Raw genomic sequence first — 25,999 nt, forward strand, 5'->3', positions numbered from 1 at the left:
GCCCCTGCGCACGTGCCTCGGGCAGGGGAACAGGTGCCAAGAGCACCCCCTGAGTCTGGGGGGGGAATTCTTGCTGGTGCCATGCGAGGTTGGAGGAATACTTGGGTTTTCTCCTGCCCTTCTATAAATGGTTTTTGTGAAAACAGGTTTCTTAACTTAAGTTACAACAGCGGGGGCCAAATGAGCCTTACTGTAAGGAGGAATCTACCAGTGACATGCGAACGGGAAGAAAATCTTGGCTAGGTTAGATAGGAGATGAGGCTCAGGAATGCAGCCTGTCCCCACAAACTATGTTAAATGACTTCTCCTGGCCACACTCAAACCTGTCAGATGCCTGGTGGGATGTCCACTCTCCTGCAGCGGGGCGAGGGCTTTCCCAGGGCCGCCGGGGAAGGAAGTGCGATGACTGCTATTAAAACCTCATCCTGCGTCATAGGAAGGGGTGGCACTCCTATTTTTGGGTAGGGTGCTTGGTCCGAGCCTGGCTTCCCGGAGAGCTGCCTCCCTCTTGGCTGAGGACACAGGAGGCATTTTGCCAGGTTCTCCTGCAGCTTGGTGAGGGTGGGGGAGTCCGGGACGTGGGGAGCCCTGTTCCCGCTGCTGGTGGGAGCACAGGAGTGCTCGCTCGCTTGCTAGCGAGCACTCCAGCCAGCTGGGTTTAATTTTAGAAACACAGTGCTATCTTGGGGCATCTTTTTCCACGGAATGCAAGTCTTTAAGTAAATAAATAACAGCTTTGTGGAGGTGGAATGACGGCCCGTAACCGCACTGCAACACACGCACCGAGCGAGTCGAGCCCTGTTTCGCTTGCATGTGGAAGTACTTTGTACAGATACAGTGGCTGCACCACCTCCCTCCCCTCCTTCAGCCCCCTCCGGAGTTGGCCATGTGCATTGATTAAAAAGAAATAAAAACACCTTGAAATACCAGCCTTGGAGAAGTGGAAATGAAAACCCCTCCAGCTGCTGGGGTTCAGCTAGAGTTCTCTGGCGCAGATTTGCAAAAGCTATGGTTTACCGGCGATGGGCTAAGTGTTACTGGCGATGCCTTTGCTGCATCTGGGACATCCCAGAGGGATGTGCCCTGAGGCGTCTTCAGCGAGCCGGGAGGGAAATAGCAGGCTATAAAGATGAATGCAAGAAACTTGTGTTTAAATACCCCTCCCAGTCTGGCTGGCCAAGAGCCTTCTGCACGCAGTTGTGTTGCTTATGGCTGAATGTCCTGGGTGTGTCCGTCAAAGCATGTTTGCTGGCTGGAAAATCCCGTTAAAGCCATTTTACCGGAGCAAGAGCCCATTTTCGTTGCTCAAGTCCAGCAGCTCCGAGATGCCGGCATGGCGTCTGTTGCATAAGCTGCTGGAAACCCTGTCCCCCTGAGTCTGCAAGGTGAGCTCTTCTAACGCTCCCAGTCCGGAAAAGACCTTACCATGGTGGCCTTTGTCTGATGTAAGGACTTCAGAGATGCACCTAAATCGGCAAGATGGAACAAACGGTGTCAAAATCACCCAGACTCCTGGCTACTCGCTCAGCTCGGCTCCCGCTGCACGTTTCTGCTGCCGCTGGGTGGCAAAGACAGTGGCCGAGATGAGAGGACACTGTGCTTATAAGGGAATCGGTTAAGGAGCACCCATCTTGGGTGCATTAGAAGTTGGCAGTAGCGCTTCTGGGTGCCTCCTCAAAGCCAGAGGGGTGGCTAGACTGTGCCTAATCGCGGAGGTATGAGTGAGCTCTGGCAACGGTCTTTGTAGCGAGCGGGCTCGAAATCGGTGTCTGTGGCTTGGAAAAAGCATCGTGTAGCATCCTTGTGCCACATGCAGACAGGATGCTTGAGGAGGTTTTGTTCTGGCCTTTCTCTCATAAGCTTATCCTGTCCTTTGTCCTATATCTCCCAGCAGGAGCGTTTCTGGGCAAGACTGATAGTTTTGCGTGTTTGTTCAAGGGCTGATTGTAGTATTTGAATTTACTGCAGGGCCTGGGGATTGCCAGCTGCCCCTCGGCCTTGCTGGTGGCTTCCCTTCCCTGCAGGCTGCGAGGGGGGGTGGATTTTCCATGTGGTGTGGTTCTGCCTGCTCCTCCTCTGCAAGCTACCTGGCTAAGCCTCTCCTCTCTCCTTGGCCTCGGCCTGCTGCTTCCGCTGATACCACAGGTCTGGAGGGAATTTTTAAAAATTTTTTGTAAGCCCTGTTGAAGTCCCTCTCCTGTGGGGCCGGGCAAGCTCTGCCCGTGTTCCCTCTAAGCCCGGGATCAGGGCGGCCCTGGCAGCAGCTTGTCTTTTCCACTGATCCCAATTAAGATGCAGTCTTGGCAGGATGGAGCCTTACAAGCTGCCAGCTATAATAGGAGAGATGAGGCTTCAGGGGCAGCAGAAATTATTCCCTTCCCTCAGCTCTGCTCATTTCTTGGATCTGGGCTGAGGATGGCCCCAGGAGTTGATGTGCAGAAGCCAAATGAGCCACACAGAGCTAAAACATTTCCATTCAGCGTCAGGCCCAGGGTGGGGAAGCGCAGCTCTCCGAAATGTGGAGACTGTGGGTGGCAGCTGGGGAGGCGGTGGGAGGGGAGGGGATGGGATGGGAGGGAGGACGCAGTCCCACGCGCTGCCTCAAGACAGCAGCAATCCCAGCCTCGCTGGAACTCTGCACATGGGGAGGCTCGAGTGCCGAAATGACCCTGTTAATGAAACGGGAGTTCGTTAAGGCCTTGGAAAGTGGCAGTAATGGCAGGTCAGAGCCGCGCAGCTGAAACCCCTCTCTCCCAGGCCCGCAGGAGCAGATGTGACCTGCCAGGTCTCTGCCTGGTGCGACGCTGCGCAGCTCTGGTGATGTTGATGGAGCTTTGCCACAACGTGCACCAGCTGGTGACTGGCCTAGGGCACTACTAACGGAGCGGCTGTATATCTGATGGCATGTGTTATTTTCCAAGCATAATATTAACACAACTTTACGGTTGCCTGACCCTTCTGCTGTCTCCTCCTCTTCCTCCCCCGCCTCCTGTCACACTGCAGCCAAGCTGCCCTTGACATTGGAACTAGAAACTTTGCTTTTGCTGGCCTTGTGTCCTCTCAGCTGTGCACCCTGGAAGTGTCATGGGTATAGAAGAAGAGTGTTTCTGTTGCATTTAAAGACTAAATCCCTGCAAGAACCGCTTAGTGGTACGGAGAGTTTCTGGTTTTGAGCAGGTTCTCCAGAGTTTGAGGATAAGCTCTATGTTCTCTCTGTTGATGAAGCAATTGTCTCTGTAATACTGTTGCTAATTTGGGGTTCTGGAAGCAACCGTTAAGCAATAATGAAGCGTGAAGCTTTGTTCCACAGAGCAAGTGTTGTGTGGATGGCGCCTCAGCCAGCCACGGTCACTTGACAGCTTGCCTGATGGCCATGGCCATGGCGTTGCAGTTGGGCTGCGAAACGTGAAGCTGAGCAATGCCCCGTTTGTCGCACAGCTTTGCCCAGAGCAAGGCTCAGCAGTGTCTCGGGGCGTCCGTCCCTTCCGGTAAGCTTGCACTCAGCTGCACTTCACCACTGTTGTTTATTTTGAGTACCCTTTGCTCCCCAAAGGAGCAAACAGGACAAGTACAAAAATAGAGATGCTAAACTGAAAGCTTTCTAAACACGGCACTGGCAGCGTGGAAGGACAGAGGAAAGTAGAGATAGGTGGATTTGTGTCTCAGCTACCGCTGTGTAAACTGCTTGACCAAAATGAGAATCTCCTCTCACGACATGGTGCACCGAGCTCGCCCAAAGCCCTTCAGGCCCAGCCTACGAAAAAGGATTTGGTCGTTCCACCCTCTGCCTTTCCGGGGAGCGTGCCAGGCGTACCAGGGGTTTGCCTGCCATCGTCATGGCTTTGCAGAGCTCCTCAGACCCACTGGCTTTTGAGACCTAAGTTGAGGCTTTAATCTGAAGCCTCAAAAAAGTGAAAGCCTAGTCAGCCCACAGCAACCAGCGACTCCTCCAACTGTTTTTAGGTTCCCTGAAATGCTAAGCTTCTCTTGGAGCAAGGCTCTAGTAAGGGGAGGGAAGTGAACTGTGTTTCCATTTAACTAATTAGCAGCCCTGTGTCCTGGCCAAAGCACACATGATGTTACAGCCATTTTTAAGCTGTTACATGCCTACATAACTACTGCTGAGCCAGCCAGAAGGAGCTGCAAACTAGCGAAGGGCCGAGGAAGGGGTGGGACGAAGGGCCGGATTCTGTTCAGTCAAATCCCACGTAAAGCTGAGTAATGTCAGTGAGAATTACTGCAGGTCACCAGTGGCTTAGAATAGCTAAAAAATTCATTCCCCTTTTTGGTGCTCAGCTGTTGTTGCTTTTAGAGTCTGGTTTTGAGTGGTTCCCATTCGGAAGAAGAGGTCCCTTCCTAAGGTCTTTCAAGCTGCATTTTCCCTCTATTCCCCACTCTCCTTTCCCCAGCACTTTCTGAAAGCACTGCTCTCTTTGACATAGATTTAATCTCTTTAAGAATATTTAGTGACTGGCTTCTGCTGGCTTCTCCTTCATATGCTGCATCCAATTTTTTCCAGGGCAGTCCGAGGGTGGGGTAACTAGCCTCAGGATGTGGCCATGAAGGAAAGACAGGCTGAGCTGCCACAAAAGACGCAGGCTGGATTAGCAGTGAACAGGCAATAACGCACAAATGGGACATTAGCTGGGACAAGTGAGAGTTTCCAGCAGGCAAAAGCTATACTGCACATGCATTGTGAGGCCTGCCATGATCTGCAATATTTGCATTCGCGTTGTGTTCGGCACGCACAGTGTTAGAGGTGCAACTTGTGCTCTTATGGCACCCTTCATCAGAAGGGGGTGGTAGGCTTGGTGCTTTACACTATTTCTTTTGGTTAAATTTTCAAAAACCTGGTTCCAAATTAGGATGCAGCTCCTAGAAAGAGGCTATAAAGCTTTGTGCTATTGTCCCAGGATCACAGCATTTGGAAGCTGTACCTGAAGAGATAGACAGACAGACAGACGGACGGACCCTCTGGCAGTACAGCTGCTGTCTCTGGCCTCTTGCAGAGCACCGGCTGCTCTGCCCCTGCACTGGGGCCCTTGGCTTCCCTGGGGGCTGCAGCGTGTGGCTGATTACAGTGAACAGCTCAACCAACTAAACTTCCTCAGGTAGGAACAGGCCTTCCCGATAGTGGAAGAGGCGAGAGCTTTCCTGGAGGCTCAGATGGATCAGAAGAGGAATCTCCCTTAGCCTTATTCATGATTCAGGAGGGATGGACTTCTACACAGGCACTTCCCTGGACCTCAGTTTCAGTGCACGGTCACTCAGACTAAGAGGGAGAGCTCTGGAGGCACCAGTTCCATATGTCACCCTACAACACAAAGCAGTGCTGTTACACACATCCACTGACTCAGAACAGGCACGTGGGAGAAGCTGTGATAATGATGAGAGATGACAAATTATGATGCTAAGCCTACAGGATTACTCAGTTTAAGAACAGTCAGATAGAGATGAGTTTCACTCAACAAAAAAAAAGAAATAATAGATTCCTTACAGTAATAAGTTATTGTGACTGATCCCTTGCTAATTGCTGACTAATCGTTGCAACTTATAAAGTCTGTCTTGTTACTTGCCCTCAGTTAACTATTCACAGAAGCTCATGGATTAAAACATAGATGTTCCTTTCAATGAATAAAAAGAGTATTCAAAGTAAGGCAAAACATACTCCATTACAACTAGTATTTATTAAAAATGCAGTGGACCAAAAAAAGTAAGCCTCCAAAAAGTAGTCAGTTCATCAACATATACTACACCATTGCCCACCCAGCACCACTGAAACATACAGTGCTATCAACTCATTTCTCTCACAAAAGCTTGTGGCTCATGCTTGGTTCATAATCTATAAATGTGCATAGTTTCAAGACTTGATAATGTAACATGAGCATAAAGTTGCACCAAAGTCTGCCCAAAGTTTCCAGCTGCTCTCAACCCCAGAAAGTAGTGAAATGTGCGTAAGTCGTGAAATGTGCGTGGAGTCATGCACGTGCTCTGTAGTCCCTTGTAAGGTCTTGAATCCTTTGTGTGAGCTTTACAGCATGACAGCAAACTTCTCAGAAGCCAAAGAATCATATGCCCCAAAGCATCATTTTATTACTACTGAGTATGTCTAGTTTCCTTTTAGTTTTCAAAACTATCTAGAGACTGGGTGAAGGCAGGGAGGGCAGGGTGCGTTTGTGCTATCGGCACAGCAGCTCCACAGATGAACAAGGTCTCTCGTATTTGCAGGGGGAGCTGGGGTTGGTGCTCAGTACGGCAGTGCTAGGTACACTCCTGGGAAGGAGCAGGAGTGCCCCTACTATTAACTTACAGACAGATCAGCGATATCAAGGGAATCAGGACTATCGCACTGAATGTAGGTGTACAAATGTTTACGGACTTTGGGCACCAAGCTTTCCAGAATCCTTCCCCTTTCAGCTGTAGCTGCTATGTGGGTCATCGTGTGTGCCTTACCTCACAATGAATAAAGAATCAAATTAATTCACCTTCAATGGAAAAAGTGCCTTCTGTGGTGACTAGTGTATGAGATTTGTAAAGGACGAGCAAAGATAGTTGTAGTAAAACCTATTGCCTCCTCATCTTAGACATGTGCTTACTTTAAGTAAGCAGGATATGCATGACAGCATGTGCGCTTTACTGATGCGCTCAGTAATTTACGCTTATTACATGAGAAGCAGCTACTTGCAAAGTTTAAGACACTTTTTCGGTAGCCTCGTTGATGTTACTAAAGCTGTCTTCAACTCTGTGCGTATGGAAAGGGAGCACCCTGAATCATATGCGACTTCACATTAGCCATAAGCACTATAAAACAAGTAAACCAAAGTTGAAAATACCCTGTTTAGAGCATTTAAATTAACATTTGAAAAGGATCCATCAGTATTAACAAAATAATGTTGACTAATTTCTTATCTAGGATAGTCAATTATCAAAGCTATTTAATGCTACATGACAGTGGCCACTGGTACATTTATGGGGACACGTAAGTGCTCTGAGGCCAGAAGACTTCATGAAATCAAATTAGAGAAACGTGCAGGAAAACACTCTGGCCGAGGCAACAGTAACTACCTTACTCTTCCAAGTGGCTACTAGTCTTAAAGTTTGTTTTACCTGTCAGGACTATGCAGGTTGCTGGTTACTAGGAGTTGTACTGCAAAATTAAAAAACGTGGAGTCTTCTGGGGCTTGGTGTGACATCTGATTCTGAAGTCAGGGAGAGCTGACGCCTACTTCTGTGCATGGCATAATTAAGCCCTTAAGCATGCAGGCACAGGCCTCGATGTATTTGAGCACTAAGGTCATGCTTCTAATATTGTATCTTTCAGATCAGCAAAATAATTCTTCCAAACCCAGAAATCCTCTGTTTCTACATCACATTTTACAGAGCGCTCAAGGCAGAGAGCTGGGCAGCTGACATCTTTTTTTTCTTTTGAAGCTGGTATGTGGGTATTTCCCACTTGCAGGCAAAGGAAGCAGTAGCAATGCGGAGGGATGGGAGCTGCCCCTATGACCCTGGCTGTTCCACAGTTATAATCTCTGCTGCATGGTAAGGTTCCCAAGCTATGTTCTTCTCACTGTCCCCTTCTAAATTCAACTAAGGGGGACAGGGGGACAGACACAATTCTGAAATCTTAATCCTTGACTTAAAAATAGTTGCCAAATAACAGCACTTTCAGCACTTGTTTCATTTCCAGAGCTCACAGTTGCATGGTGTGATGACAGCAGCTGTGAATATTTCATAGCAAGAAGAAAAAAAAAAAAAAACAAACCAAACCTCTGTGGTATAACAAGGAATCTTTGCTCAAGCTCATGGCGAGGACACTGAAATGAAGGTATTGGCAGAGTGGAGAAGTCTGTCCTCTAAAAAACACACATGGTTATCAACAGGGATAAGTGGTTCCACTGTTCACCCAGCAGTAAGCTGACAGGGTAAGGCAAAACTGAAGTCAGAGGATTGTTGCATGGTCTCCAAGCCTACCAGCTGAGCACAAGTTGTTCTGAAAGAGGCTGAACATGAGCAGTGGTCACCTGGAGGGCTGGAGGTGTCTGGATATGATCTAGACCCTTGAGAAGTCTCCCCTCTGCCCACCTGTCTTACTAAGCAACTTCACCTCTTCGATCACAATGTCATGAGTAACTGCTTTGCACATGTCATACACAGTCAGGGCAGCCAGGCTGGCAGCGGTTAGAGCTTCCATCTCCACACCTGTCCTCCCCCAGGCCTGACAGGAGCTGCGAATCACCACTGCGTATCTGGCCTCATCTAGGCTCAGAGACACCTCAACATGGTTGAGGGCGATGTTGTGACACAATGGGATCAACTGGCTGGTCAGCTTGGCTCCTTGAATTCCTGCAATCTGGGCTACTGCCAGCACATCACCTTTCTTCACCTGGTTCTGCCTCACCATCCCAAATGCCTTCTCACCCAGACGGACCACAGCACCAGCAACAGCACTTCTTCTTGAATCTGGCTTCCCTCCAACATCAACCATTGTGGCCCGTCCTTCCTCATCAGTGTGAGTCAAATTGTCAGAGGCATGAGGTACCTCGATGCAAGATCCCGAATCCCTGGTACAGAATTCAGATCTTGGACTTGCCTCTTTGGACTGACAGTCCACAGAAACTTGGCCAACAGGAGAAGCCTCAAGGCACTTTGTGTCAAACGTGGAGCTTGGATCCTTCCGGAAGACACAGCAGCCTCTGAGCTGGGTTTGTAGAATTCCTGTCGTTATGTGCCACTGTTGCTCTGGGTGAGATCCTGGCAGGAAAAGTTGTCTTGCAAGCTGATTTTTCATTAATGCTTTTCCTATTTGTTTGGGTAAACTTGCTCTTGAAGTCAGCCAATGGCTAAATGTGTGGCCCCACTGTTTTGAATTTGGGGGATTCTGTAGGGCATCTTGGCATAGTGGGAATGACATCAATGCAGGCTCTGGGGAAAAAAAAAAAAGTAACATGAGAATACATCTTACTAACTGGAAAGCTAAGCTAAGCCTGCAGTAGCTGAGAACCCTGTCAGAGCAGGGACTTTCTGTATTGCAAAAACCTCAATATGTCTGTGAACATCCACTTTTCTCTTCAAGCTCTTTCTCTTCCCTCTCATCAGTTCCCTGCATTTGCTGGTTTGTTATTACAAACCCCAAGACTTAAAACACTTACTTCAAGGTCCCTGACAAGCAGAAACAGCTTGCTTTCAAAAAGTATCAACACTTATTGAGAAACAGCAGCTAAGAAAGCTTATAAGAACATCAGTTCTGAAGAAAAGCAAGTCACAGCATCTCAGCATCCATTTGAGATTGTCCCAGCACCAGTCTTTTGAAAGCCTGGCAGGGTTAATAGGAAATTCTTGCACTCAGATTCTCAACTCTGTCTTTCCAAACACCTTCCTCCCAGCACAGGCGGCTGCACCTCCTGCTTTCATCTCCTTCTGCAGGGAAGGGCCATGCCAGCCCTTGAGGACAGCAGGGACCAGAAGCACCGCATCTGCAGCTGCACTGTCTACAAGCTCAGAGGGTGGCTCTGTGATGGGAATCTCACTTATTACTGCCAGCTCTTACCACGTTAATGACAGCTGAAGTTTAAGCACTGGAGAAACCATGCTCCCCTCATTGACAGATTTTTAAATCTACTCAGAAGTATGTTCCAAGTTGAGCTGGCAGAGCTCCCAGCTGGCAGAGAGGTAGTAAGACCTCCTGCCCCTTTTCACTATTTAATCCCTTGGTTTTGGCATTTGCACAGGGCTAAATGCCAAGTGTCAAGACAGAAGGAGTCTTTTTCACATAAAAGAAGTGATTTGTTTTGTAAGTAAAGAGAAAGCAGTATAGCGGTAAGTGGCTAAGCCCTAGTTTAATAGCCTCATTGATAAGCATGTTTCTCTTTTTCTGGAGCTCCTGCTCTCTTCGCTCTGCTTCGTGAAACTTGGAATTGGGTTTTGCTCAATAACCTCCTTTGGTAGCTCTGGTATTCAGGGACATCCTTACTCGTGAGTTTTCAGACTGCCCACAGGTGAATCAAAGCAGCTTCCTGGCCCCTCTGCACCTCGCTGAGCTACCTCTGCTGCCCAGACCTACAGGTAACACCTTGGACTGTCCACATGACAATAACAGACAGAATGTGGACAAGGCATCGGTTGTGCCCAACCCCCCTCTTTTTTAAAACACAAACCAACCGATCTCTTCCTTGTTAGTCCCAGCCTCTGCTATAACAAGACAGATACACTTAGCACCTTTTTCATCCAGAGTACCCTCCAAACATTGACCTGAATGTGCCCATTACTGAAGCTTAAATCCACCATAGATTTCACAAGACTTTTTTTTTTTAAATCACTGCAATAATCTAAATTCAGGCAAGGCCCTTTTTAATCTACAGCTGATGGCCTGTCCACTAAAATTAAGATTCCTGCAAGTTTAGTGGTAATGTGTTCACCCTCAGAAGAATGGGATTAAATGGACATAGATATTTCGAGTGCAACATTGCTCTGCTTTAGAAAAGCACAGAAAATTGTGCTTATTTCTCCTTTCTTTCTCTCGCTCTTTATACAGTGGGGCCTATCCCAAATATTCCTTTTAAAATCCAGGAACTCAAAGTACTCTGTTCTTCTGGATTCCTTGATTAGCTTTAAAGCTGAAGCTAAACCCCTGGCAAGGTGTCTTGTCTTCAGGAGAAGCTGGACTGCAAAGGCAGACAAGTACTTACTTCCACAGGGTAAACACACATGGGTGGGAGCAAGGAAAAGAAGTACTGTTTGCTCAAGTAGAGTGGTAAGTAAAAAGATGGCAACAGACAGTAACACATGCAAAGCACCTTTGCTTTTTGTAACAACCTACATTTTCTTCAAGTTGTACCTAGTCATCTTTATCTTCACCCAAATTGCCCATATACCTACAAAAAAAATAGATAATGGTGTTTTCTACAGCACTACGTATAACACAACTGAAACCATCTGACAAACTGCATCTCCTTATATTCTATTACTGCACCTGAAGTTTAATTGTGTTAGCTTCCAACTAGCACAATCTCATGGGGGAAAAGAAGGCAGGAGATGATACTTGAATTAAGGAGGAAATTCCCATAACTGAAGTGAACCCATGAGGAGAACAATCTGCCAAAAGGAATATTTTGATTAAGGGAAATAGGATACAAACCATATAGCAAAAGATCAGACAACAGCAGTGCAGGGAAGAAGCCAGGTTTGGCTTACTGGGACTAGCAAAACCAATTAGTGATTTCCACAGCGTTCATTAAGTTTCATTAAATTAATTCCATACACACACCCCCACTGACTGCTTGCACGCCAGCATTATTTGAAGTTTGTAAGTAATTCAAAACACAATTAGGAAATCTCCTAATGATTCCCCATGTGTCACAGTGGGATACTCTCCACTCATCTCCAGTCTCTCCACTGATGTGGTGACTGCCAGCACTTAGTCTCGAAGGGACATGGAACAGCTGGGGGAAGAGGGAAGACCTGGACAGGCTGCCTCTTTTACTGTATGTCAGAATGTTAAAGCACTTTTCAAAAGGAAATTGGATGGATCTGATCTGTAGACATCCAAACATTGCTATGAATGCTAACTTTGGAGTGTGGGGATTCTTTCAAAGGCATCTTGAAAAATTATGTAAGTCCCAGTGAGCTGTCAAGAGTTTAAGATAGTATTTTTCATCTTAAAAAAAAAAAACAGAAAATTTTTCATCATGCAACAAGTCAATACACACTGTAAACAAAGGGTCCTCTTTCCCCTTTTTCCTGGAACACAATGCAGCAGTGACCAAATACAAAAGAGCAAAAGCAAACAGAGAGACAATCTTGTGCCACTGAATCCATTCACTTTAAAACTCCACATGGAAAATGATGGCGCTTTAAAGGGGGGCATCAAGTGAAAAATATTCCCAGTGAAAACCTATGTTAAAAGACCTCTGTAGATCCTATTTCCTAATAAAGGCAACAGAAGTACAAGCACTAGGATCTTGGTTTAAAAAAAGAACAGTTAGTTATTATATCACCTGTAGCAAAGACCTGCAAATTAATGCATGTTACGCTCCCCCTCCCCAAGGGTACCTGTTTTAAAAGCTGTGTTTTAAGCTGCACAGCAGCTAACCTGCTCCAGAGCATCAATGGAAGAATGAGAGTTTGTGTTTGAAACATAATGTTCATCTCTTCCACCCTTGCTGCATTCCCCCCCCCTTGTTGATAAGAAACAACAGAACAACTTCCAATTAATCTCACAACGCTAACACTTGCAAGCATTTCTTAAGTCTAAGGAAGAAAAAAGGTATTTGGGAAGATAGCTATCTTACAAAACAGCGAAACATAGGCATGGAGGAGGTAAAACCACTTTGAAGGAGATGTGAAAAATCAGTAAAAGAACCCCAGCAGTGCCACATCACTCATAGAGAGAGCTTCAAGTAGAAGGGAGAGTTAGCAAACATCTTCAATAGACACAAAGAGAAGAAAGGCTCTTGCCCATGAGACTGGCCAGATACCAGATACTACAGTTTTCATGGTTATGTTCTGAGACTTCGCAGCAGTAAGAGGACATTTCAAAAGAATGAAACCCAAGTTTCAGATTCTGAAGTAAAGAAGTAGTGAGGTGGGAAAACTTGAATTTCTGTCAGGTTACTGGCTCTATATACTATAACCAAAGTTGAATTTCTTAATCAAGGAATAGAAGGTCTGTCCTGCATCCTTTATGTTTATATGGCAATTCGGTCAATTTCATAAAACTCACCCCAAAATGCCTTATCAGTTACTATACAATTCTTGTTAAGTACAAAGGAAGCAGATAGGAAATAAGCTAGGAAAGCTAGTGATACCTTTGGAAAATGTAACGAACTTTCAAAGTTAGAGAAAACAAAACCAGAGCTGTCAATCAGAAGATTGGGTAAGGCTTCTAGGGACATTAGACCTTTCCTTCTCTTCCACTTCAGCATAATTTTAACCACAACTGCCTTTTAAGAAACCCATTTCTTTTTGTCTAAACCTAAGCCAGAACCGAACACAAGTTAGACTTAAAAGCCCAATCCATTCTGCTCCCCCACAGACAAAAACCAAACAAAATCATGGTATGTTTATTACGTACTGATTTGTCACCCACCAATCAGGATCATTGGCCGGTTTTTCATCTGGGAAATGTTAAACATGCCTAGAAATAAAATAAGGAACACATAAAAATCCTAGCTTTTCAGGTTTTAAGTCATGCATCTGGTTTATATATTTAGTTTTCTGCTCTTCACAGTGCAACCTGCATGCTAGGAAAACCAAAGCTCAATAAGGACCGAGGGAGCTGGAGGAGAGGGAATCTAGCATAGTGTTATTTAAAACCATAGCTGCCACAGTCTCCAGGCATCCAGCTGCTATGGGTCTATCACACTGTAGGACCCTTTCCCAGAACACTTTCCATAATTGGAATTACAGTCTACCTACTACAGATTTCAAACAACTTGGGACTATCTTGTTTCTTAACAACAGCATTTAACTGTACTAGTTCTATAGATAAGCTGTTAACAGTGTTCCAGTTCAAAGAAGTCCAATCACAGAAGGCCTCAAGGACAATACTGGGATTAACACAAATTGGAAGAAGAAAGACAACGTCAGGTAAACATTGCTGATGGCAAAATGACTTTAACTAGAGGGGAAAACACTCTTCTCCTCCCACCCTGCCCTTTCCGAAATGAGAAATTCGGAAATGAATGGTCTAAAAGAAAAGGAACCAATCCTGCCACCCCTTCCCTTATATTTACAAGGCACTATTTTATCTGGGTCAGACCAATGTACTTTGCAAGTTAGTCTATGCTCAGATTTAAAAGCTTCCTTTAAATTTGTTTTACACATCGCGAAAAAAAGGCAAAACCAACTGTTAGTAATCTGGCAGAATCTGCAAGAGAACAAAAGGGCCAAAGCATATTTTTAGTGTGAAGGGGACTCTTCCATGATCATGAAGCCAGTTCATGTACAAAAGGTCAGCATTCCCAGCTGCAGCCAGATTACAAAAATATGGTTAGGTTCAGATGTGACTGAAATATAGTTTATATCAATATAAATTCAGAAAAGACTAACAGAGCCTGAGGATATGACTGCATCATCATGGAGCTTGTATCATGACCTTATGCAGAGCACTAGGTGAGTGGCTACAAATTTCTGCATACTCAAAAAGAAATTTGTCACTTCTAAAAACGTGTTAATGCAGTAGTTGGACCAACAGCTGAATTTAGCTTTAGTACTTATTTTACAGCAAACTAATTTTAAGAAAAAAAGGGATACAGTACAACTCCATCATTTTTGCTTAGCTTTACACTTTGCTGTTGTTATCGTGAGCAGTGGTATTTGCATCTCTTTGAAGACAAAAGTCAGTCTGAAAGACTTTTAGACAGCCTGGATTCTAGCTCATGTGGAAAATTAGAAGACTCAAAACTGACATCCAAATTTTGGAGTAACTGCAGGACCGGTATGTTACCAGCTTTCTAAGAGACAATACTCTTATCAGATGGGAAAATTCTTTCCTTGGTTAATGCAGCTTCATCCAAGAAGCCTTTCCTTCTTTCTCTCTCCTGGCAAGTCAATGCATCTCGCAGCAGTGCCAGGACATTGTTTTGCCTAGTCACTGCTGTTATTTCTCAGGTACAACAAACATACCAGCATGCTGTTTCTTTTTTCTGCCCACTGCTGCTCCAATGATTTGAACCAACTCTTCCTCAGAGGCACCCGACCGTAGGTGATCTCTCAAGGACACTTCTGAATTCCCAAAAAGGCACACCTGCAGCCAACCCAAGGAAACAAAAGGGGAGAAATGAGAAAGAATAAAATAAATGGCTTTTACAAGTATTTCGTACTAACCTCGGAATAAAGAGTTTCGAAGAGGCCTAGCCTACTGAAGAAAGAGAACGTTTATGGAGATCGTTTTCTTTATCTCTCTTCATGTACACACACAGACAGCCTGGGACATTTATGTAACCTCAGATCATTGGGCCGTCAGGCTGCCTCGGTCATCTGACATTAGACAGCAGCACAGCTGTTGTCAATATCAGGTGACAATGCATAAGTGCCAATTTTTAATTGAAAACTTTAATTTTCCCCCAGAAACTGCCAGTTTCAACGTGGCAGGAAACGGTTATCCCTCCCTTTTCTACAGCCGTTGAGCAAATGTACAGGCAGCTCTTGAAGGAGAAGAGTTGCAAGAAGATGTTTGGTGAAACAAGACAGGATCCTTGTGGAACACAAAAGCCAAGCCCTCACAGCTGCTTGGATCCTTTTTTAATGGGAAATCATCTGCTTGTCACATGTTTAAGATGATTTTGAATCAAAGATTAAAATAAATATTTATATTTACTGGCCTTACAACCATGTTTAACAACTGAAGTTAACTATGTTAGCAAAACAGAGAAACCAAAAAAAGGTGATGTAACATCTCCCTAGCAGCCCAACAAGCTTGAACATGAATACGTACAGGATACATAAACTGGAGTTAGCTGGTAATAATTATGCGTCTTTCCATGCTACTTTACATCCTAGCTACTTTTAGGGGAATAATTTCAACACTACTTTCGCTGCATGAAAGCAAAGAGAATCATGTTTCACTACCAACCTTTAGGTTCCCATCTGCTGTTATCCTCAGCCGATTGCAGGATCCGCAGAAGTGCTCCGACATGGACGTGATAAAGCTGATTTGTCCCTGGAAATGTGGCACCTTATAACTCTAAAGAAATGCAGAGGAGAAAAAAAGGAAAGTCAAATATAGACTCATTTTTAAAGTTCCACTTGCCCGAAGACCAGAAGAAATTTTAACACAGATTTTCTTCAGTTCTAAGGTCACACAAGAGAAAAAAGCAAAATCAGCTTTGTCAGGGGTTCCAGTCTATTCTGCCCTGTTCCTGGAAATTCACAAACTTGTTAAATGTTTGCTTTTGTAGTTATCAACTGCCAGGTGATGCCAGTAGGCATGCTCTTACTCAGGCAGCCATAAGCCATAGATTCACATAGGCTAGAAATCCCCCATGTGACACTGCACACTCTAAAGCAATACTTTTATTTCACTGAACAACCGTTTCATCAGGCTTGATAATGTGCAGTCACAGACAGACTGACAAAAGTTTCAAAAGCTGTAAAGACAGGATACAAGCCTACCATTCTTTGTATCAGACCAAGGCATCTAGTAAACGCATTGTATTCCTAAAGGTAAAGACTATCATCAGTGTTTAATAAGAGTCAAACCACATGCAGGCAGCTTGACCAAAATCCCAGAGTTACTACACTGAGTATTTTTTACTTTGGTTGTCAAATATAAATGCTGAACTTGAGAGAATTTGGGATTTAGGGCAGGGAAAGAATGGGGGCATATTTCACATGTTCTTTGTCTAACCCCACCTTGGCTGTGCTGGAAGCTTCACAGGGCAATTTCTCCAATTCAGGCCATTGCTGTTTAATTGTATCAAGCATTTCTTTGTAGCTCACCATCTTCTTGAAGTTCCATTTATTGCCTAGAATTAACAAAACCAGTGTAACTTTACACTGTGGATTTTATTTTTTTAATTAGCAGAGAACCACCTTTACACTCTCCACAAATCTCAGTTTTCCCTATAGGTGTCCCAGCCCCAACTAATCCTGCTACTAATCCTTCTCCAGCTTATCCAGGAAGACAGATAAGTTACAAAAGATACAACATAAAACTTAAGGCAATTCCTAATTCCCAAAAACCTCACCAAAACTTCCAGAGACAAGTCCGTGGGGTGAATAACCACCAACCAGATTCACCTAGGTCCAAGGCACACTCCATGCCATGAAGAATCTCAAAGCAGGACTGCTTACCATCAAAGGGCATGTATTCTATGAACCGCACATCAAGGGGCAGATCCTTCGTGAAATCCACAAAGCCCAGCAGTTCATCCTCATTGAAGCCTCGCATCACCACACAGTTTACCTGCCGGAAAAGCAGACACCTGAAATTAGCGAGCACAGTATGACTTTCTTCCCTCTTACACAAGGTTTCACAGTCCTTGCAGAAGGCAAGGTAGACAGAAAGAACATTTTTTTTTTTTTTAAATGAAAAGATGATGAGAGAAGTCGGCAGGATTGAAATGGTACAGATGATCATTTCTGTCAAACTTGCCTGTAAGTTTTTGCATCCAATCTAACTAAAGTTGTTAAAGTTGCCTTGCTAAATGGAAAACTAATAAAAGCTGCATAATGAGGGCATCATCTTACCCACCTAAGGTATGGCAGTTTTTACTGTCTAAAATGACAAATTCACTCCCATACATTGTATGGCTTCTGGAAAAGTACTGGCAGGGTACTTGCTATAGCACTCTTTTTGGCAGATGACAGGCAAATGCCCCAGACGAGGAAGCGTTCACAGCACACTCCATAACCATAGGCTGCAGGATGACTAGCTCTGCTTTCCTCCAGAAAGAGGTTAAAACTGAGTTTTCCGCACATTCCTCATAAACAATATTTTCATTGGAGCCTCAGATCCTCCCTGATTTATCTGAAGAACAACAGAGAGCTATGCAGTTGCTAAAACACTATCTGTTAGCAAGGCAGACTTGTATGTCCGAGCATCATGCATGATGATTCCCAAGATCTTTCAGGAAAGCCTAAACCCTAGTTTAATTTCAAGTGTTTTTCATAGCTCTATAGTCTAAAACACTTACACATCTTCTAAAGCACTGGTGAAACTGAAAGGAACCACAGCTGCAGAACTGCAAACAGCTGAGTTAGGGTGAAGTTTCATGTTACAGTTAAGTTGGTCTACCCGCACCCCCAAAGGAGGACTCCCTCTCTCTCACACTGGCACTCGTCAGAGTCTGCTGTAAGCAGCTGAAAGGGATAAACCAGGACAAAATTAATGTCTTTCTGCAGGGTAGTTTTCTGCCTGTTAACTCCCCTGGCCAAGTTCACAGCTGGGTCAGACAAGTGCCAAATCAATAGAGGGGGTAGGAAGAGGCAAGCACAGAGCAGGACCACCCTGTAGCCTGCAGCAAGGCAATCAATAGGCTTTGTAGCAGAGTGAATCAGTACCCTCAGCTGCATGAGGAGATAATACAAATTTCCCCCATCACTTCTTGATGTGATCTTCAGTCTTATCAAAAATTATTCACAGAGAGGAGAAAAATAATAAATTCCTCATCAGGTGAGCTGTATCTTTTATCACCTTTGTGGTAAAACACAACAGCTCGAGAGTAAACAAACACTGGCTTTACCTTAACAGGACGGTAGCCAAGTTCAGTGGCTTTGTGGATTCCTTCCATTACCTTATGAAAGCCTAAGATATAAAGAGAATAAAAATTTCTTTTTCTTGTTTAAAAACAGAATGCAAAAGGAGGTTATTAAGTACAAGACAAAGAGATGACAAATAAAAAACAATCTGATTCAGTAGACAGGGCTGCAAGTAAGAAGAGCTGCAAGCAAAGAGACTTTAATGTTACACACCCCCCCCACATATCCTCCCCAAAGGCTGCCAGTGTTACCGTGGTCAAGTCATCGAGATAAATTTTTTAACTGTTGTATGGGTAGTCAAAAATACTTGTATGGTTTTCTGCATCTTTGGCCATCCATCTATCATTAGCGTAAGATTCTCCACTTCCCCGTACTTCAGTTTTGCCTTGCGTTATGTTCTTCTTAAAGGGAGTGGCAAGCATTTGTGAACTGCCTCCAGACCCAATGAAGAAAGGATACTAAATTAATATTTATTTGATAATAATGGCACATGTGTCTTCGCTAAAATGGCAGAATCCTAAAAAGGATCTTTCTAAAGTGCGTATGGAGGGGAGTGGGGTTAGGAACAAACAAAAGCCCTCGATTCTCTGTTCAACCCTGACTACAGATGTAATTGGCTTCCAAAAGCTACTGACTATCCATTAGTTTGAAGATCACAGGCAGCATTTTACAGGATCGTCATTTTTATGACTACTTTAAACATGTAAAATTGGTGAGCACAACGTGGGGGGGATTAGAGCATTTAGGAAAACAATTCAGTTGGCCTTTGACCCTTGAAAACAAATGAAAGATGTCAGAAATTGCAGTGACTCCAAGGAATTAAGTGCCCAACCTCACCCTACCATTTAGTGTGGCCTACACTTGTCAGCTGCTCCCAGACACAGAGATATAATTAATTTAGGGTAAGTATCTACACATACCTCCTAAATTTGGAAGAAAAATAAAGCAACAATGCAATTTTGGAATTCCAAAGGCCTTTAGGAAAGCCTCTTAATCATCTCATTCAAATCACACCTTCTGTCAACTTTAAACAAAGTTTAAAGCTTCATCGTGATATCAATTTCACATTTGACATATTATTCCTTCCCTGTCACACTCACCAGCTGGCAAAGAAACAAGGTGATGGTAGCAAGAATAAGTCAGCAAGCTACCAAGCTCTGGGTACGCATTTCTGGTGAGTGGGCGTGCTTAGCTGCTAGCCCTGTGTTGTGAATGCCTCTTCTGCCCTGTCAGGTACTAGACTAAGTTCCTGTCCAGTTCTGCGCTCTAAATCCAGGTATGAGAACAAAACAGTGTATGAGATTGAGCTCCTTCTTCCAAAGCTGTAGTCTTCAACAGCAAATACTTAACGCATGCTAGCAAAAGGGCAATATCTTCCAGAAGTTTGTGCTGACAATACCCGTGCTGTTCCTAGTCGTATGTTTTTCTGTGTAGGTCTATCACCCTCCTTTCCTTATCTACTGGAATCTCAGATTCTCTAGTGAAAAGATCATACCTTCATTAATCTGTAGGTGCTTTACCAGAAATAAGCAATAACTCAATAATATTCTGTGCATAATTAATATTAGATGCATTCAAGATCCAGGAAAAAAAAAAAAAAAAGAGACACACAAAACTTTCACTTAACTGCTTTCTGGCTGGTAAAGGCATTATAAAGCATGAACACAGGAAAACAGCAGATATTAACTGTTTTATAAGCAGGTCCTAATGCTAGTCCTGGCTGCAAAAAGAGAGGTGAAGAGCAAGGAGAAGACAGTAAACTAACTCTTGCAAGCAACTGTTTGAAGTTAGAACTTGTTACCCTTCTCCTTCACTACCTACTTGTTTTGTATGTGCCCAGGAAGTTTGTAGCACCAGTGGTAGCTTTCATTCCAATTAATAAAGTTTGCAGGCTGAATGTGGCAACAGAGATAATGATACACTGTTGTAAGCACGTCCCAGAGCCACGAATGGGATCAAAAAGCTCTGCAACAGCTCGGAAAACCTTGTGTGAGACTTCAGGATTGCAGAAAGGTGAAACTGAACTTAACTAAAAAGGCCAGGAAGTAATCACTAGCAAGCAGCAGATCAAAAACTCCGCATGTTTGAATACTCGCGTGCTCGGGCTCAGCTCGCTGTAGAAGTATGAAACAGAATTACAGCTTGCAATACATCTAACTCAATGTCCTTCCCAGTTCTGCCTCTTACCTCCTGCCATGCTAGCACAAGAGTGTGGTTCAGAATAGCTATCAAAAATCTCTACAAACAAACAAAAAAGTAAGCTGTTCTGATTAACAACAGAGCCTTTTTCCACTAAAAGATTTTGGGGGCAGGGTGATTATTTAAAATAAAAATTTGTTACAGCAAAAAAATAAACATCTGTTACTGCATTTCATATTTTGATGTTAACTGTTTTCTGTTTTTTCTTTATGGAAAGCTGTTAGGAGTTCATTTGTATTGCCATACTTATTGAAACATCCCTTTTAAATCAAAGTCTTTGTGTGGTAATGGAACAACAAAAAGAATAAAACCAAAACATTCCAAAATATTAGAGCAGAAATGAATACTAGATGTCATTGTGTCAGGAAATATTGTCAAGGCACAGAAGTTCTCTAAGTTTTTGTTTGACATTTCAAAATGACAACCCTTCTCTCCTCTTCCACCCAATGAAAAATTTCAGTATTTTCATCTTTTTAGATTTCTTCTGAAATCGTAATTTTAGCCAACTTTAAAGCAGAGAACCTTAGACACATCCAGAACAATCCGATGTGGGACCTCCCAACATTTAATCCTTACAAGAAGAAAGGCTTCAAGCCAATGTTTAATGATTCAATTACAATACAGTATTATCTCATTTTCTGTACTGAACAAAAAAGAAGGGACAGGCTGTGAAACAGTTAGACTGGCTACCTGCAAGAAAGTACTTTTCATTTGTTCATCCCTTAGAATATGGTAGATGGGGAGAAGTAGAAATATTACGGTCCTCTAATGTGCTTTCATACCTCAGTGAAATCTGTGATCATCTCGCAGTCATTGCCTCTATCCCAACCATTTGGGAATAAAAGCAGGCGTAATGCAGGTCACCTGCACCAAAGATACCAAATTCCAGCCTTTTCTTAAAACCCTAGAATGAGTTTCCAGAGGAGCAGAAAAATTGATTCCAAGTGTCTTGAGCGCCTGGTTAGCTCCATTATCAGATGCCACCTTTACTTTCCACAGAAGTTACCAGCCTATAGTGGTGCAAGACCAGGAATCACTCTCACCCTAATAGAGCTATATCTTGTCGCCTCTGGAACTGCCACAGGAGACAGGCTAGCACAGTAGGGCAGGCACTTATTCTCTGCTCATCCCATACTTGGAAATCTCCTATTAAATAAAAAGCCCTCAAAAACAATAAAGAAAGTATTTTTACATAATTTCAGACCTTAGCAAAATAAAAAACCCACCTCAGTGTTACTATTTTTACCTGATCTCCACTTAAAAAAAAATTATCTATGATTTGGAGACTTTATTCTCCTCCTTAAAAATACTGAGTCATAGAAACTTCCCTGTCCACTCTCCATGCTATTCAGCTGAAATTTCTCTTTGTGGTTAAAGACCTTTTTTTCTTTAAAGGGGGAAGAGAGGAAAAGAACATTTATATAAATAAATGTTACCCTCATCCCCCAATGTTAGTTTACTTTATAAGCAGCACATTCCTAACAGCTTCCAATCAGATATGAAGAGCAGTAGCCATATAATTCAGGAAGCTGGAGGATCAGGTTTGCCCCTTCAGTAGCAAAGGAAGGGCTTGTTTCCAGTGAATGTCACAAACCAGGTAATATTCAAATGCAGAGAGCAGAAGGAAAGAGCACAGTCAACACCTGCTTGTGATTAGATACTCCCAGATACTTCTCTGGGAGCCAACTGTGCCATGACACAACCAGATTAATGCAATAGCCTACGCTAGAAGGATAATGCTCCAGTCAGATTTATGACAAGAACAAATTTCTTCACCTTGATGTAGAAACATGAAGAAGTGCTCCCAGAAAGACTGTAGACAAGGACTCCTTTCTGCACCTGTCAGCAGAACTTCGATTTGATAGCAGAGCGATTCAAACATTGAAATTACTTCTCACAGCATCCCAGATTTCTACATCCCTTGCCCTACACTTATCTTATGTTGTTGCACCATCTAGTGGCTACTTGAAGGTTTTGTCCGAATTGGAAGTTCACAGACTGCCAAAGCTACGTTACCGGACAGAAATAGAATGATACAAGATCAAATCAGTTTTAGGTTGGAAGGAAGCCCAACCATGAGCTTGAACTTCATGATGAGCTTTGGGATTCATTTAAGCAAGAATCCGTAACACTGGGCACATCCAAACATTTTTGAAACAGTTTGGAATTACTAGCTCAATCGGAGAGAAGTTACAAAGCTAGTACCCCTCCTCAAATGACCTCAGGCATAGTTTATTTTATTCCTATTAAAAAGTAGTGGAGGAACACCACTAATCACAAGTGAGACCACTGCTAGCATGCCCCAGATATAACTTCCAGAAACCGCCGCTATTCGTGACAAGAAGTTCAGTTCTCGTGGCATCTTAGTCCTCAGCTGTTATAGCGGGAACATGTGTTTTGAACAGTATCAAAGAATAGCAGCACACAAGACCAACACAAGATCTGGAGAACCCTCTTGATATCCATGACTAACCAGTAATCAGCCAGTTACTGCCAGCTGTAGTCACAGTCCCACTGACTGTGGTGAGTTGAGCATCTTCTGCTCCACCAGCTCCATCTAAAGAGGCTCTACCTGCCTAAGGGTTGTAGAAAGAAGGAAAGAGAGTCACTATCAAATAAGCTATTGAAAGGAATTGCTTTCCTAGCCTCAGAAGGATAGCAATTCACTCTCCTCCCAAATTAACCGAGTGTGAAAGACATACCAAACAACTCACAACATTACTGCAAGTATTAACAACAGTTGCCTTAGAAGACCAGCCTATACCTTTCCTCCGGACAATGAACTCAAATTTAGCTGGGACCAAAGTATCCAGGCTAATGTTAATGGCATTCAGTCCTGCCTCCTTCAGTCGGGGCAGCAATCTGGCTAAGTTGATCCCGTTGGTTGTGACAGCAATGGTTTTCAGCCCTTCTAGCTTGTACAGTTGACCTAGGAAAATAAAAAGTAAAAAGAACACTTTAATTCAACTGTATGTTACACAGAAAACCCAAAACAAACAAACAAATATCACTGAGGGTGTGACGAAAACACGGACACTTCAGTGCTTCAGCCTTCTTCCAGCTGTATTGGTTTAAGAGATCCATTTTAGCACAAATCCATTTCAAAAGGTATGAAAGACAGTAGTTTACTGCAAGCAAAATTGGTTATAAAGAACACTGAAAATGCACGTTAATTTTGTTCTCCATTTCTTAGAGTAAATAGCTACTTTATTGTTGGAAGAAGGCCTCTGATTCTGTTTACCTTCTTTTCCTCAATCTAGTTTTGCAAACTGAATTCTGTGTTCTGCAATAATAATAAGCAGCAAGCCATCCCTTTCACACCTGAACTAGCTGTGTTTATGTAGCAACATTTATCCTGCTATGCTTTACCAAAAACCAGTTCTAAGCCAGAGGTAGCTGCCAGCAGTAGTGACTTTCTCTCATCAGTTTGAATACCACATATACTCCTAACTAAACAGAAAAAGGTCAACATATTAGACCATTACAGAGAATCCAAGGCAACAACAACCAAGGGACAAAACACTTGCACTTGACAACTGAAATATTTCCATTACCCACAGTGGTAGCCCAGCCAATTGAAGAGGGCTTATGCAAGACACTAAAAAATGGCTAACAAAAGAAAACCACATAAGAAACAGTTAATATCATGAGACTAAGATTTAGAAAATAGCTGCCTCCTCATAAGCCAAATGCAGAAATCCTCAGCATACCAGATCTCCAGAGGGCAGGCTTTCAAACCTCCTGTTATCAGTACAATAACAAATAGGAGAAAACCCTCATGAACCACTTGCAGAAGCACAGCTGCGGCAAAGTAATTTTCTATTCTTATTTTCCCGCCTCCCTTCTCTCATAGCCTCCACCCTAAATAGTTGAGAAATAATTGAAGAACCCTTACTCTTGAGGCAGCTTTAATTACAGCACAAATATTTCATAGTCCCTTCTTCCCTCCCTATTTACCTCTATTTGTTCCTGTTGATAAGGGCTTTACTTCTGCTTTATGTCATTTCCCAGCTATTCTCAAAATATTCACCCTAAGCTGGGCCACACCAAAGATGCTGAGGCTTACAGCAGCAGCAATTTGCAACATGATTAGGAGCCCTGTAAAGACATTTGGAACCTAAGGCTGTAACAAAAGAGCAATCTTTACTAAGAACTAGATTTTTCTGGCATTAACCTCTCAAAATTCCTGACCAGGAATAACCTCTTCCTGGAGGAAGAGTTCTATTGGCCCAAGTTTGCCAAAAATTACTTAACACTAGCTACCACTAGCAGCCTAGTCTTTATGAGAGCATAGGATACACACTGCACCCAGGACAGCACAGGAACACCGCTATTTTTATTTACAGCCTCAGAACACACAAGATGCTCAATCTCCTAACAACAGAGGACAAAAAACTAGCTGCTGTACAGGTTTCATTGCTAGAAATGTAAAATGCATAAAGGCATTGAATAAAACCAAAGCCATGCTGCAACCTAAAATGGAAAAATTTAAAAAGTAGCACCAGCTGAGTAGGTCAGTTAGTGCAGGCAGCAGCTGTTATCAATGCGTCTTCTTCCTCATCAGACAGAATGAGATACAGGATGAGGCACTGGAAATATACTAATATGTGGAACCACCTGTAGTAACAAATTGGATAGAAGCCAACTGTGAGAGATTAGAGATGGAGACTTAACACTAAGACCAACAAGTTAAAAAGGACCAGTTAGTACACTCTGCCTTATTTGTGCAAGCTAAGAAGTGGAACATTTGCAGTTGCTTGGTTTCTTGGCGTGTTGACCTCTAAATTCAAAAGGGATTAAAGAGATTTCATAACTTTGTAACTCACCTTGTACCTGTATTAAGTCTGTTTGCTGACCTTTGGTCACTGCTTTAGCAACAATCAGCACAAGCAAAGGCAACTGATAAAACTATCAAGTTAAAAAGAAAACAGAACAGATGCTATAATTCAACAGCATGAAGCTAAAAGCTTATATGTCAGGCTTGAGCCATCAAGTAAACCCTTTTACATTTACTTTTTCCTTTAGGATCAGGAGCATCTTCTTAAATAGACAAGTTTCTTACATAGTCTCCTCCAATCATTTTCTCAATTGCACTTCTCCTGATTGAGTCCAGAAAAGGTACGTGTATCTCCTAATACATGAAAATTAAAAAGTCTACCCTGCACCACTTCACTCATGAAATGTGCATGTTGCTATAAAAAGTCATGCAACCGTCCGTCCCCCACCCCATGGAAAATGATTTTGTCAGTGGAGATGTGTACTTCTCAGACTATTAATAATAAACAGCTATCACACAGTTTATATCCAGTGCTAATTTAAACTCTGCTTATCCCAAAGGAGATGGATTCTATATTCCACTATCAGCTGCTTCAGAAAAGTCTCGAACATATGTTTTCAGCAGTCCCCAGGACATGATTTAGCTTTCAGCAAGTGTTAGTTGCTGAGTCATAGTTTATGTATGTGCAAGCATTAAAAGAAGATTTAAAATAATCTAAAGAACTGCAGCAGGTCTCTGAATAACATGGTCTCCTACAGTGACTTCAAATCACATTTGTTCATTGAAACAACAACAAAGTTTGAACTTGAGTATTAGAAAAAT

At 43.3% G+C, this 25,999-nt stretch overlaps 1 protein-coding gene across 6 annotated transcripts in view; it reads right to left on the minus strand.

Moving 5' to 3' along the window:
• Nucleotides 1-5,668: 5,668 nt before the first annotated feature.
• The window catches only part of MOCS1 (molybdenum cofactor synthesis 1), a 30,701-nt gene continuing 10,370 nt past the window's right edge, over nucleotides 5,669-25,999 (minus strand). For 2 of the 6 annotated variants that reach the window (XM_075146818.1, XM_075146820.1), the window contains exons 4-11: nucleotides 23,165-23,329; nucleotides 18,186-18,247; nucleotides 16,795-16,906; nucleotides 16,354-16,466; nucleotides 15,575-15,685; nucleotides 14,626-14,746; nucleotides 13,088-13,135; nucleotides 5,669-8,925 (exon numbers count right to left, since the gene is read on the minus strand). In XM_075146818.1, the coding sequence (XP_075002919.1) occupies nucleotides 8,054-8,925; nucleotides 13,088-13,135; nucleotides 14,626-14,746; nucleotides 15,575-15,685; nucleotides 16,354-16,466; nucleotides 16,795-16,906; nucleotides 18,186-18,247; nucleotides 23,165-23,329 (1,604 nt within the window). In that variant the 3' untranslated portion in view covers nucleotides 5,669-8,053. Of the gene's footprint in view, nucleotides 8,926-10,819; nucleotides 10,875-13,072; nucleotides 13,136-14,625; nucleotides 14,747-15,574; nucleotides 15,686-16,353; nucleotides 16,467-16,794; nucleotides 16,907-18,185; nucleotides 18,248-22,873; nucleotides 22,977-23,164; nucleotides 23,330-25,999 lie in introns of all 6 variants that reach the window. The other 4 variants (XM_075146821.1, XR_012673120.1, XM_075146822.1 and 1 more) reach the window with 4 other exon arrangements.

This window comes from Calonectris borealis, chromosome 3 (assembly GCF_964195595.1).
Source record: "Calonectris borealis chromosome 3, bCalBor7.hap1.2, whole genome shotgun sequence".
NCBI classification, from domain to species: Eukaryota; Metazoa; Chordata; class Aves; order Procellariiformes; family Procellariidae; genus Calonectris; species Calonectris borealis.